The 12,012-nt window shown below is 41.2% G+C and overlaps 1 protein-coding gene and 1 long non-coding RNA gene across 11 annotated transcripts in view; one reads left to right on the top strand and one right to left on the bottom strand.

Annotated features, from left to right (window-relative positions):
• LOC119888730 overlaps window positions 1-12,012 on the top strand; it is a 51,562-nt gene that overhangs the window by 26,890 nt on the left and 12,660 nt on the right. The window lies entirely within an intron of this gene.
• On the bottom strand, window positions 2,462-11,270 carry LOC119888724. The gene is made up of 5 exons (XM_038699424.1): window positions 10,420-11,270; window positions 7,763-7,832; window positions 6,186-6,822; window positions 3,590-3,848; window positions 2,462-3,360 (listed from the first exon to the last, which is right to left on the bottom strand). Exons 3-5 carry the CDS (start codon window positions 6,810-6,812, stop codon window positions 3,203-3,205), a joined length of 1,044 nt encoding a protein of 347 aa, XP_038555352.1. The 5' UTR covers window positions 6,813-6,822; window positions 7,763-7,832; window positions 10,420-11,270; the 3' UTR covers window positions 2,462-3,202.

The following is a 12,012-nucleotide window of genomic DNA, read 5'->3' as shown; positions in this document are numbered from 1 at the left end:
CAAAACTTCTCGTTCTGACCAGGTACCGACTAGTCAAGCCAATACCAACATTATCTTTTCAGGCACCCTGGGAAGTTTCGACCACTAGTTGCACTATGGAGCTATGTTTGGTGAACATTGCTTTCTTTATGAGGTATGCTGCAGCAGGTCTCTATGGGTAACAGTGTCAGTCTGTCAAACACACCAGAGGGTGCGTACTGACTTTTCATTTAGAGCCACCAAAAGTAGGCTTGGGTTTCTTTTTATCGATTTCAATTTTGTGTGACAGGAAGGTTTTATGAATTCTTTACTATCCTTTTTCTATGTTGTACCGGGCTGATATCAAGTCATTGGACAGACTATCCCTAGAAGGAGGGTTGAATTTGGGATTCAGGCCCTTTACTCTGGTCTTCACTCCAGCGTCCAATCAATAACTGATATCCAATAAGGGGTCCAGTAAAAGACCTCTGTGAAGGCTGCTCTCTCTCATGGCCCCTCAGAGATCCCTCCTCACTCCTTGGAGCACAAATAAGAGTTTGGGACCGCCCAGTCAAAACTGAATTACAGATATCACATTTAATTACCTGATAAGTTTTGTGTGTGTAGAATGAATGGACCACAAACTTTCTTTTCGTTAAACAGCCTTGTGTTGTATAATGAAATATAAACTACCTTGTATCTCTGTTAATATGACAGTAGAAATTGTGTTAAAGATATTTTAAATACAGTTTCTGACAAGAATAGAACAGAATAGAATACACTTTATTGTCCCTGAGGGGGAATTTGTCTTGGGCACAGTGCTACAATCTGTTGCTTCATGACAAACATGTACCAAAAAATCTAAATAAAATCAATAAGACATCTTAAGACATGATATATTGACTGTACAGACAATACGATATCTTAAAAAGTACCTGCTGTGTTTCACATACGATTTATTTGTGGCGACCCGCCACAGTATCAGCGCTGACCGCCACAGATTGATTTTCGTTTTTTTTACTAGGCCTATTTAAAATTGAATTTGATTGCAGAGCTTCAGGCAGCGCGTGTTCGTGCTGCACATCCTCTCGCGTCCCTCTCTCTCTCTTGCTCTCCCTCACGAACACCGCTGCACAAATCTGTCCGACACAACGCTGGGTTAGCACGCTATATATAGCTGGTAGTCAGTATCGTCCTGTAATGTTAATTATGCATAGTCAAATTTGGCTTATTATTTATAAAACTGCTTCAGTGTTTCACATTAATTAGCCTAACAAGACTATGGCGGCCTGAAAACATCCAGTTTGTTCAAAATGAACTGAATCCGGTTTTAAAAATAAGGTGTTTACACAATGTATATACAGTATGGAAATAAGATGAATTGGATTATGTTAACAGGAAGTAATAAAACATTGTTACATGTGTTCAGTATAAAGGCAATAAAATGTTAGGAAATGTAGGGTTGTTGTAAAAACATTAAATAAATGACTTTTTTTCTGTGTCATCACCATTTATATCTGTACAATGTGTTTATGATCAGATTATTTACTAGAGCACAAAATTGTTACCAAGAGTGCAAAGTTCTTCAAAGGTCTAGCCTATTTATTGGGCCGTATTACAGAAACTTCCTAACGGCAGATCCTATCCTAACTGCTTGGTAGGCCTGAACAATAAAACAATAACATTTTTTTCAATAACAATATAATAAATGTTCAATAAATATTCAATAAATGTTTGATTTTATTCACTTGAATAATACACGAATTAGGACTTAATTTTTAATAAGATGTTTATTTTGTTGAGGAAAAATGACTGAAAAAAGCTTTTACTTAATTTTACTCGTGCATATTTAAGATTTTATCATAAATGTTTTGTATGTTCTACCTCAGATTTTTGAAGTGATCCTCTGTTTGGCTTCAAGTGTTGAATATAATGAAGAGTTTAAACGACAGTTAACCATCGGGTTTCTTCAACTTTAACTCAGGAGCAAAAATCAGCCTTTAAACTCGAAAGAAAGAACGATTTGATACTTATCGTGATAATTATCGACATCGAAAGATATGAAACCTTTTGGCCGTATCGTCCAGCCCTACTGCTTGGTAACCGTGGTAATAGGGGTTAGGAACTGATTTAGGAAAAAGGTTAACAGTTCCCTAGTCAGTGTTCCTCTCCTAACTCTAGATAAGAAAAGTGTTTTACAGAAGCATCCTAACTTCTTAAATAAACTCTCCTAACTTCAGGAGAACTGTTGAGCTGTCCTAACTTTACTTTTCCACCAGGTAGAGTTTAATAACTCGTTTAATCCACACGGCTGCTCTTTTATTTTTTACAAAATCAAAAATGTCAACAGCTGGAACTTAATTGATTCTACACATGTGCAGGCGATGTGACGCTGGATAATGTCTCATTATAAAACATAATGTAAAGATGTAACAAAAGGATCCTAATGCAAGGCTTTGATATGAGGAGATCGTTAAATTCAAGAAATACATGAAAAACACGATGACGTTAGCAGCAGCCTTTATTATTATTAGCCTTTTTTTTTTTTTACTGTCATTATTAACTTTCCCGAGAAAAGTAGTCTTCTGCCGGGGTCACTGATGAGCACCAGCGGTTTCATCTGCTCTGTGGACACTACAGTGGCCCGTGTCTTCATATCACTGTCAATGGACTTCTTCTTCTTCTACTTGTGTTTGGCAGCATCAACGCTCCGCTGGACGCCAGATATGCGGCGGAGAGTGCGTCTGCTATTTTAGCCCACTCTCTCTCTTTAATCTCCAGAGTTAAGCGTTATTTGGATTTCTCGACGCAGGTTACAAACACCTCTAAGACAGGATTCCTAAAGTTAGTTAAAAATAAAAAAATAAAAAGTTAGAGAAAAATCCTATCTTAGACTCTTCCTGTCTTTACTTAAGACTTCCTGTAATACGGCCCCAGATTAATGCATTTAACTATAAAATCTACAAAAGGGGGCATATGCCCCTCGAGGGTCCGATTTCATTTATTAGATCCCTGTAGCCGAAGCAACAGCTATCCTTCCTGGGGTCTGCAAACTAAGACTTCTAGCTTGCAAACATAAATGATGCAGGTTTCAAAATATAAAATATTCTAGCATTAATTACTGTTCTATGACTTTATTAGCTTATTTACTTATTTATTATTGAACAATTTTGGGCTGTGAGAGTTCAAATCAAGCTCCTCTCCTTCTAACGTTTGGCTGCCACCACAGTGTAAGGATGATTGGTCAAAGCAGGACGGTAAATGTACTTTGACATTTATGAAACAAAGACAAGATCTTTTTTTTCTTTTTCTTCCGTTTTTTACGATTTGTTCTTGGAGGCGTCTCTGACTCGTCCGTTTCCTCCTCACTTTCAGTAGAACTTGCGCGAATCTCCTTCACTCCTGTGTAAACAAATGAGTGAATTAATAAATAATTAATAGATTTCTGCAGTGATCAGAAAACAAACATCTAGTTATACCTGGGAAAAGTTTTTTTCCTGAAAATCAATATGTGTGTGTAGAAACTGGAAGATATAATAACAATCTGGGAATATTAGATTATGAGATGCTTAAAAAAGAAAGAAAAGCTTTGATATTGCAATGATTTAAAAAACTTTACTAGTTTACTCACCAATCGTGCTCTCAAGCTGCGAACCAAGATCACGCTGATTTATTTTCTTTAGAATGTCTCGTGTGACCTGTAAAGCGTCCTCGCAGCCATAGTGAGCGGTCAGTAAGGTAGCGATGTCCACCGTGTCTTTATCCTCCAGTTTGCTCTGAGGAACAGAGTTATAGCCTTCCTTGTTGTAATTTCTGAGGTGGAATTTAAAAGATTTTAGTTTATTTCTTCCCAGTTTATCCAGGGTGGTTTTAATTACCACAGACGGGTTCTGCAGAAAACACATAAGGAGCAATTAGTGAATAATACATCAAGTAGATCTGTCCCCGACTAAGGATTTACATAGTCCAATCAGAATCGTCAAGTCCTGCCTGTAGTCGCCTGATGGTCGCATTGTGTGTTTTTGTGCGCTGCGATTGCGAGCCGAAGCTAAACTGACGCTTGTTGTTGTTAATTTTCTCTCTCTCGCGCGTGCCAGTCATTCACCGGTCTTGTGCAGAGTTTTTGCCGTGCTGCCGACAGCTGCCTGCACGTCGCGGTTCCTCGTGGGTCTATTTCAAGTAGCCGGCTGTTGAAAAACGATAAAATATTCTCTGTGTGGTTCATCAACGGTAATAAATTATCCGAACGTCCTGCGAGGTGCGAACAACTCGGCACAACACCAGTGAATCTGGAGCTCGTCTCTTCAGCAAGTGTTCCTCTTCCGCCGCTGCACACACGCCTACACGTGCACACTGACGCCTCATGGTTAGGGTTACAATTTAGGATTTATTCACGCACTTTAAAAACATTTATTGAAAGTTTTTTTCTTTTTACATATTTAGTTACAGCATTAAACATTGAAATGTTTATTGTAACAGGCTGTATATTAACTTATTGGGAGAAAACTGGTAGTCCTGTGTAAAATCAGACGTTGAGCACCCCCATGTCACCAAAATGGCGTGATCCTCGTTTCACTGCGAAGCTTCGACAGTGAGATTGACAGCAAAAAAATTAAGCAAGAGTCTCGACTTTTCTCGACGTTACTGTTTTGCACATGCGTTTATGAGAGAAGTATTCAGTGCTTTTACAAAACGTCGCTCAACGCCACTCTGTCCTGCCAAGTGGGCGCCTCACAGGCAGTAACATTACATTTATTCATTAAGCTAACGTTTTTATCCAAAGCGACAGCTGCTATACATGTCAGAGGTCGCACGCCTCTGGAGCAACTAGGGGTTAAGCGTCTTTCTCAGGGACACAGTGGTGGATCGGTACCATGTGGAGTTGAACCCGGGTCTCTCACACCAAAAGCATGTGTCTTATCCACTGCTCCATCACCACCCCCCACGTTAGCTGTGAGCAGCTGACTTGAACAACATTACGTCCGGTGTCGCTCAGAGATGCTCTGAAGTCTCTGAGCTAGAGTCCAAGTCAAGTCTCTGGTGGTTATAATGAATGTTGTATCAGCTGCTGCGTTCAATCCAGGCTGCTTATAAAACTGCAGAGCTATAAAGGGATTCTGTAACTGTAACCTGTTTTTAACTTACAGAGCACAACCATGTGATGTGCAATGCAATTAATGACTTATTATTAATGGCTTATTAACTACTGTAAGTCAACACACCCTGCAGACTGTCAAACCCAGTGCAACGTTATAACTAAATAAAACTGTGACGTTACATGATCAACAATAAACCTGTAACCGGTTTGCAGCCGACGGTAATAATTAACGTGATGGCAGCCAGCGGGACGTAAATGAAGTTTGGCAAGTAAACAAACGCTCATTCATCTTAAACCTCCCGTAGGTCGTAGCTGAAGCAAGAAGCAAGCTAACGTCAGATGGTCAATGCTGAGCTAAACATGTTCACTAACCTCAGGTTACTAACCTAAATGTTGCGTTCAGCGTTTCTTTGTGTTTGGGTCTTGTTGTATGAAGTTTTAAAGCCAAAGCTTTAATACGCGCAGCTGATTCTACGTGTTACGTAGGCAGGTTATAGATAACGCAGGGAGGGAATAACGGAACGCTCATCAGACGTTTAATAAACATTGTTCACGAGTCCCGCACCTCGAGTCCGAGTCGAGTCTGAAGTCTTTTGAGGACGAGTCTCAAGTCGAGCCTGAAGTCACTGTGTGTGCGACTTAAGTCTAACTCGGGTCCCCATGGTGTTGGGTGACCTGCAGCGCGGTCGTGCTGTTATATTAATATGCAAAATGAAACACAAACAAACAGATCCAACTCTGAAATGGCAGTTGATTATTAAGTCAACAAGAATTGACAAACAATGCGCAACCTACGTTGACTACGGTCTTATGAGCGGCTACCGAAGAGCTTTTGCCCCCGGGCTGCACATCCAGGAGTGTGTGTATAAAAGAAGCCAGTCTATACGTGACCTACATAACATACCCCAAGCCGGCCTTTTCTCCCTTTATGTTTATCTCTTTATTCTTTATTATTTAATCTCTACTGTTTGGCAGATGTTTCTGTAAAAGACTTAATGTACATGCTTTTAATTTGACTTTAAATGCACAACAAATACAGTGGCAGCAATACTAAGTGTTTTATGACTTCTTTTTTAAGTAGCTGGCAGTATTATGTTGTTTGTAAATGATATACAACGTTGAATTTTACCTCAGCTGTTTCTTTTGTCTTCCCTTGTGGCGTTAGTGCCTCCACCTCTTTAGGAGTTTTCTTCTGTTTTGGAGGTTTCTCCGGAGGCAGATTTTTCTGCAGAGATTCATTTTGCGCTGTGCTGATAGGAAGGACGCGACACGGTGTCGGCTCTGGTTTATTTTTCAGTTGATCCAGCTCTTTCAGAATCTTTACAGCAGGACCCTTTTTCAGCTCCAGATCCAGGAAATCCTGCTTCCCGAAGCAAACGAGGCAATCTCCAGACACGTCTTCCTCTTTGAATCGTTCTGCCTTCCTGCCATCGACCTTCCCGTGCTGCAGTAACCACTCGGCCACTTGCTCCTTTGTCCAGTTTTTCACACCAGCTGGGAACTCTGACTCATGTTGTGATCCTGTCTTCATTTTTTCTAGATAAGATGTGATTTTGACAGCAGGACCATGTTTTACTCCTAAATCTAAAATATCTTTCTTTTGGTGAGCAAATAGAACTTCTCCTGACACGTCCTCTTCAACAAATAAGTCTGCACAACTCCGATTAACTTTGACCTCGGCCATCAGCCACTGGTGGACGTCTTCTTTGGTCCATGTTTCAATCTTTGGTCGAGGCTCAGCCGGTGACTGGCTCATGTTTTATTAACTGAAATGCAGCAAACAAACAGAAAAGGAGCATGAGACAGAGGCTGAAGGGACGACGTGAGCCAATTCAAAAGACTTGCAGTGGTGTGCATGCATTGCTGCTCATTAAAAACTTCTTTAACCGTTGCCCTTTCACCAGGAAAAACAAAACTAAAGTAACATACCCAAAATGAATTGGGTATAACTCAACCATTAGGCCTGTAGGCATATTTCTGGTCTCCTTTGATAGGCAAGAAGCTAAACCATATGAATTTATTGTAAGTAAATCCATTTATCTTACCATTCCAGAAGAAAATCTAAATTTCAAAGGCAATATCAGCATTACAAACAAGACCTTGCAGATAATAATGCAACTGAATGTCGTCCCGACACCTTCACTACACCTGTGACTGTAAATGTGATGACGATAAACTAAAAAACAAAGATATACTGAGGAGGTCTCCATGTTTTGGACATGCTTACTCTTCACATGTTGAAACCACGATCCTTTTCAAACCCTGACCAAGTAGTCTTGTTGCCTTAACCTAAACAAACTACGGCCGTTTACTACATGACAAACATCAGGTGACTTAGGTCACTGAAGGTCCAGTAAGCCATTTGCCGGACTTGTACTTGCCAACGCTCGTATATGTCGTTTTCGGAAACGTTCATATATGTGGTTGTGTTTTTCAATGTTTGGGGCACTGGACAATTGACTTATTTTGTTGTTTAGGTATGAGGACGTGTTGTTAGGTAATGAACAATGCAGCGGAGAAAGCAGAGCAACACTATTTGAGCACTAACGATCATCCGCAGTTTTGTGTCTGTGGTAAAGGGATACAGGTCACTTCCTTATTATAGTTTTACCTCCTGCCTCCAAATAAAATCAGCTTACAGCTTAAAATATGCAAACAGTGCAATGTTTTTCTTTAAGCAAGAGGTATTGTGGAAACATTACATACCTTCAGACCAGATTAACCGGGGAACTACATCGGTGCTTCAGCTTCGGTAGAATAATCACCGACGCAAAAACTGAAAGAAAACCTGTAAATTATTCACAAGTCTTCAACTTTCTCTTGTGGATGATTAACATCCACACAGTAAACATGATCTTTGATCCCGGAACACACAGAAGAGGCTGCTGTAGGAGGAAAACTAGTCTTATCTATCAAGAGATAACCCCAGTGTAATATCTAAGGCAGCGGTCGGGAACAGGCGGCGCAATTGCAGAAAAATATAAATAAAAATAATCTCATAAAATAAATAAATTGATAGCGTCCTGCGATGGACTGGCGACCTGTCCAGGTTGTACCCCGCCTTTCGCCCAATGTAAGCTGGGATTGGCTCCAACCCCCCACCTGTACGCAGGATAAACGGTTGACGATGGATGGAAACTGATAGCGTCTGGTGCTGAAACAGATCAGTCATGACAGCAGTTACTCACATAATCACTTCCTCTTAAGTGATTGTGCCTACAAAATAAAAGCGCGAGAAAGTTTTTTTCAGCAATGCTTCATGCACAGGGCTCTATAGTGCGACCATTTTGCCCATATGCATATGCCCCTAAAAATCGACTTACGAGCACAATGTGCAAGTAACTACCGTAATTATACAACCTACAATAATCCCCCCGCCACCCTGCCCGCCGTGCCGCTAATCATTCAAAACATCGCGCTCGGTTACAAAAATGTCAGCACGGAGAAGATAAGGAGGTTGTGAGTTTGGTAAGCTGGCTGTAAGCTCATCAGGTGCCTTTTGTTGAAACATATTCAACTTTTCATAAAATCGATGTGCTCGTTAAGCCGACTTCACACTGACGACAGTCGGGCTTTGATCGCGGGTACATTTTTTGTCTTTATAATAATAAACAGCAGCGGTTTCGTGTGTAGTGTTGCGTCATTTCCCGTTTCACATTTCACGTGTTTTCTTGACCAAACGTGGTTTGGAGACCAGCGTCAGGTGACAGAGTCGCTGTCAGGTCGTGTAATGTGCGCGCCCCTGTCACCGATCAGTCACGTGTGAACTCCTTCAAGAATTCCCTTAAACAAGACGCCAAGTTGTGTAGTGTGAACGGCATGGCCATCGGCCGACGCTGAAAGACGTCTAGTCTGCACGAGCATTTAATTTCCCTTTTCGTAAACTGACCAATCACAGACTGGAGGGGGCGGGACATAAAAACAGTTTGACCTGCTACAGTAAACTTTCAGATGTTGAACTCCTGCATGAATGATTCTGATTATTGTTGAGATAGTAGCATTAACAAATTAAGTAGACCATTTTTCTTGCACAAGTATTTAATGACTGAAAACATGAAACTGTTTTTCCAACTGGAATTAATTTTATACTTTTAACATATTAACAGTATACTATTAGACTAAAATTGAACTTTTTATCTAATGTTAAAATATCTATCTATATATATATATATATATATATATATATATATATATATATATATATATATATATATATATATATATATATATATATATATAGTTTTCCGTGATGAGTGATCATTATTTCAAAAGGGCAATGTCAATGTCTCAAATTCTCTATTTTATAAAGCTTTAACAAAATATTAAGGCCAATGCCGACACGTAGAGATTAGGCCTGACCCCGAAAGGTCGAAGATTCGATGCTTCGATGGGCGGAGCCTGATTCAACTGTCAATCTCACAGTCGAAGCTTCGCAGCGAAACAGGATCACGCCATTTTGGTGATATGGGGGTGCTGATTTTACACAGAACTACCAGTTTTCTCCCAATAAGTTAATATACAGCCTGTTACAATAAACATTTCAACGTTTAATGCTGTAAATAAACATGTGAAAAGAATAAAACTTTCAATAAATGTTTTTAAAGTGCGTAAATAAATCCTAAATTGTAACCCTAACCCTGGGGCGTCAGTGCGCACGTGTAGGCGTAGCGTGGATGTGTGCAGCGGCGGAAGAGGAACACTTGCTGAAGAGACGGAGCTCCAGCTTCACTGGTGTTGTGCCGAGTTGTTCGTACCCCGCGGGACGTTCGGATAATTTATCACCGTTGATGAACCACACAGAGAATATTTTATCGTTTTTAAACAGCCGGCTACTTGAAATAGACCCGCGAGGTGCAGGCAGCTGTCGGCAGTACGGCATGCACACAAAACTCTGCACGCAAGAGAGAGAAATTGATTAGTTGACGAAGATAAAATTAATCGGCAAGTATTTGGATAATCAGTTGTTTTATATTCATAAACAAGCTTTGCATCAAGTTGATTCACTCGTGGGCCGAAGCTTCACGGGGCGTCATTTGCTCTAGTGCGCCATCAAGTGGACATTAAACGTAAAACAGGCAGAGTGAGTATAATGGCACCACGGCTTTGGCGTGAAGCTTTGAAGTGACTAAATTAATGAATGATGTTGATGATACAATGGCAGGGTCAAAAGGCAACGTGGAAAAAAGGGAGAGGGTTAAGATGACTTCGTTTGTGACTTTAGATAATCCTTTCGGTGGCTGGCTACGCATGACAGTACCCACGATCCTTCTTCCCCCGCCGCGAGCGCGACCCTCCTGACCTTCTGCTCACGGACAGAGGTCTGGCCTTCAGTACGGTTCGGTGACAGGACGGTGTTCACTCACCTGCTGGTGAAGCGTTTCCTGAAGGAGGTGCAGTTTTACGGGTCCTGACCCAAGCGCCTTTCGAGCCCTTGGATACAGCGGCTCTGCGGTTCCTTTCGACTAAGGTCACTCTACTCGTGGCTCTGACGTCGGCCAAGAGGGTCAGCGATCTGGCTGCCCTCTCTGTGGCTCCGCCGTGTCTCCTGATCCAGGGTGACGGCAGCTCTGCTGTCCTAATACTGCTTTCACGCCTCAGAGCATCACCAGCTCCTTCTGATCACAGGTGATTACCCTCCCGGCTTCTTTCCTCCCCCCCATGGGTCTGAGGATGAAGCTACATCTCACCTCCTCCGCCCGGTGCGCACGCTTTTCTGCTATGTAGCGCGCACGGCCACCTGGCGCCTTCACAGCGCCTGTTCGCAGCACCTGTATCACTGTCTGTGCGAGGCTATCCCACAGGCCTGTGTGTCCCCTGGACGCCATCAGGGCGCACTCCACGAGTGGCGTTGCACAGTGGATGACATCTGTACGGCGGCCTCCTGGTCTTCCCTGTGCTCTTTCGTCTGTTGCTACCTGCGGGATGTCCCCCGATTCTCGTTGACTCACTCTGTAAGGCAAAGCAAGTTTATTTGTATAGCACATTTCATCAACAAGGCAATTCAAAGTGCTTTACATTAAACATAAAAACAACAAAGGGAAATTGAAAAAATAAAACTACACATTTTAAAAACAGGGTAAAATAGGACAGTAAAATCTACAGTGCAGGGCACTGAATATCTGAAAACAAAGACAATGAAAACCGGACGTTACAGTGCAGTGAAAGGTTTAATTTAATTAAAAGCAGCAGTAAAAAGCAAAGTCTTCAGTCTTGATTTAAAAGAAGAGTTTCACCAGACCTGCAGTTATCTGGGAGTTTGTTCCAGATACAGTCAGGTCCATAAATATTGGGACATCGACACAATTCTAATCTTTTTATTATTATTATTATTATTATTATATTATTTTAATTATTCGGTCATCCACCACAGTTTTTTCTGTGGTCTTCCGGGTCTTTTGGTGTTGCTGAGCTCACAGTTGATTTGGCCACACCTAATGTTTTTGCTATCTCTCTGCTGGGTTTGTTTTGATTTTTCAGTCTTGCTTCACTGATAAATAGCAAATAGCAAATAAATAGAAAATAGCACACTTGAAATGAACTCTAGACCTTTTATCTGCTCCTTGTAAATGGGATAATGAGGGAATAACACACACCTGGCCAAGTCTGCAGTTAAAGCACATCTTGTTCGTTTCATTTAAAATCCATTGTGGTGGTGTATAGAGCCAAAAAGATTAGAATTGCGTCGATGTCTCAATATTTATGGACCTGACTGTATACGGATCATAATAACTGAACGCTGCTTCTCCGTGTTTAGTTTTGACTCTGGGGACAGAAAGCAGACCTGCCCCAGACGACCTGAGAGGTCTGGATGGTTCGTAACGAAGCAGAAGATCAGAAATTTATTTTGGCCCTAAACCATTTAGTGCTTTATAAACTAACAGCAGGATTTTGAAATCAATTCTTTGACATACAGGAAGCCAATGTAAAGACCTCAGAACTGGAGTGATGTGATCCAC

Source organism: Micropterus salmoides, unplaced genomic scaffold, assembly GCF_014851395.1.
Source record: "Micropterus salmoides isolate LMB-PRFRI ecotype aquatic unplaced genomic scaffold, ASM1485139v1 Ms_hic_scaffold_5, whole genome shotgun sequence".
NCBI lineage: Eukaryota > Metazoa > Chordata > Actinopteri > Centrarchiformes > Centrarchidae > Micropterus > Micropterus salmoides.
This window is presented reverse-complemented; position numbering and strand designations above follow the sequence as displayed.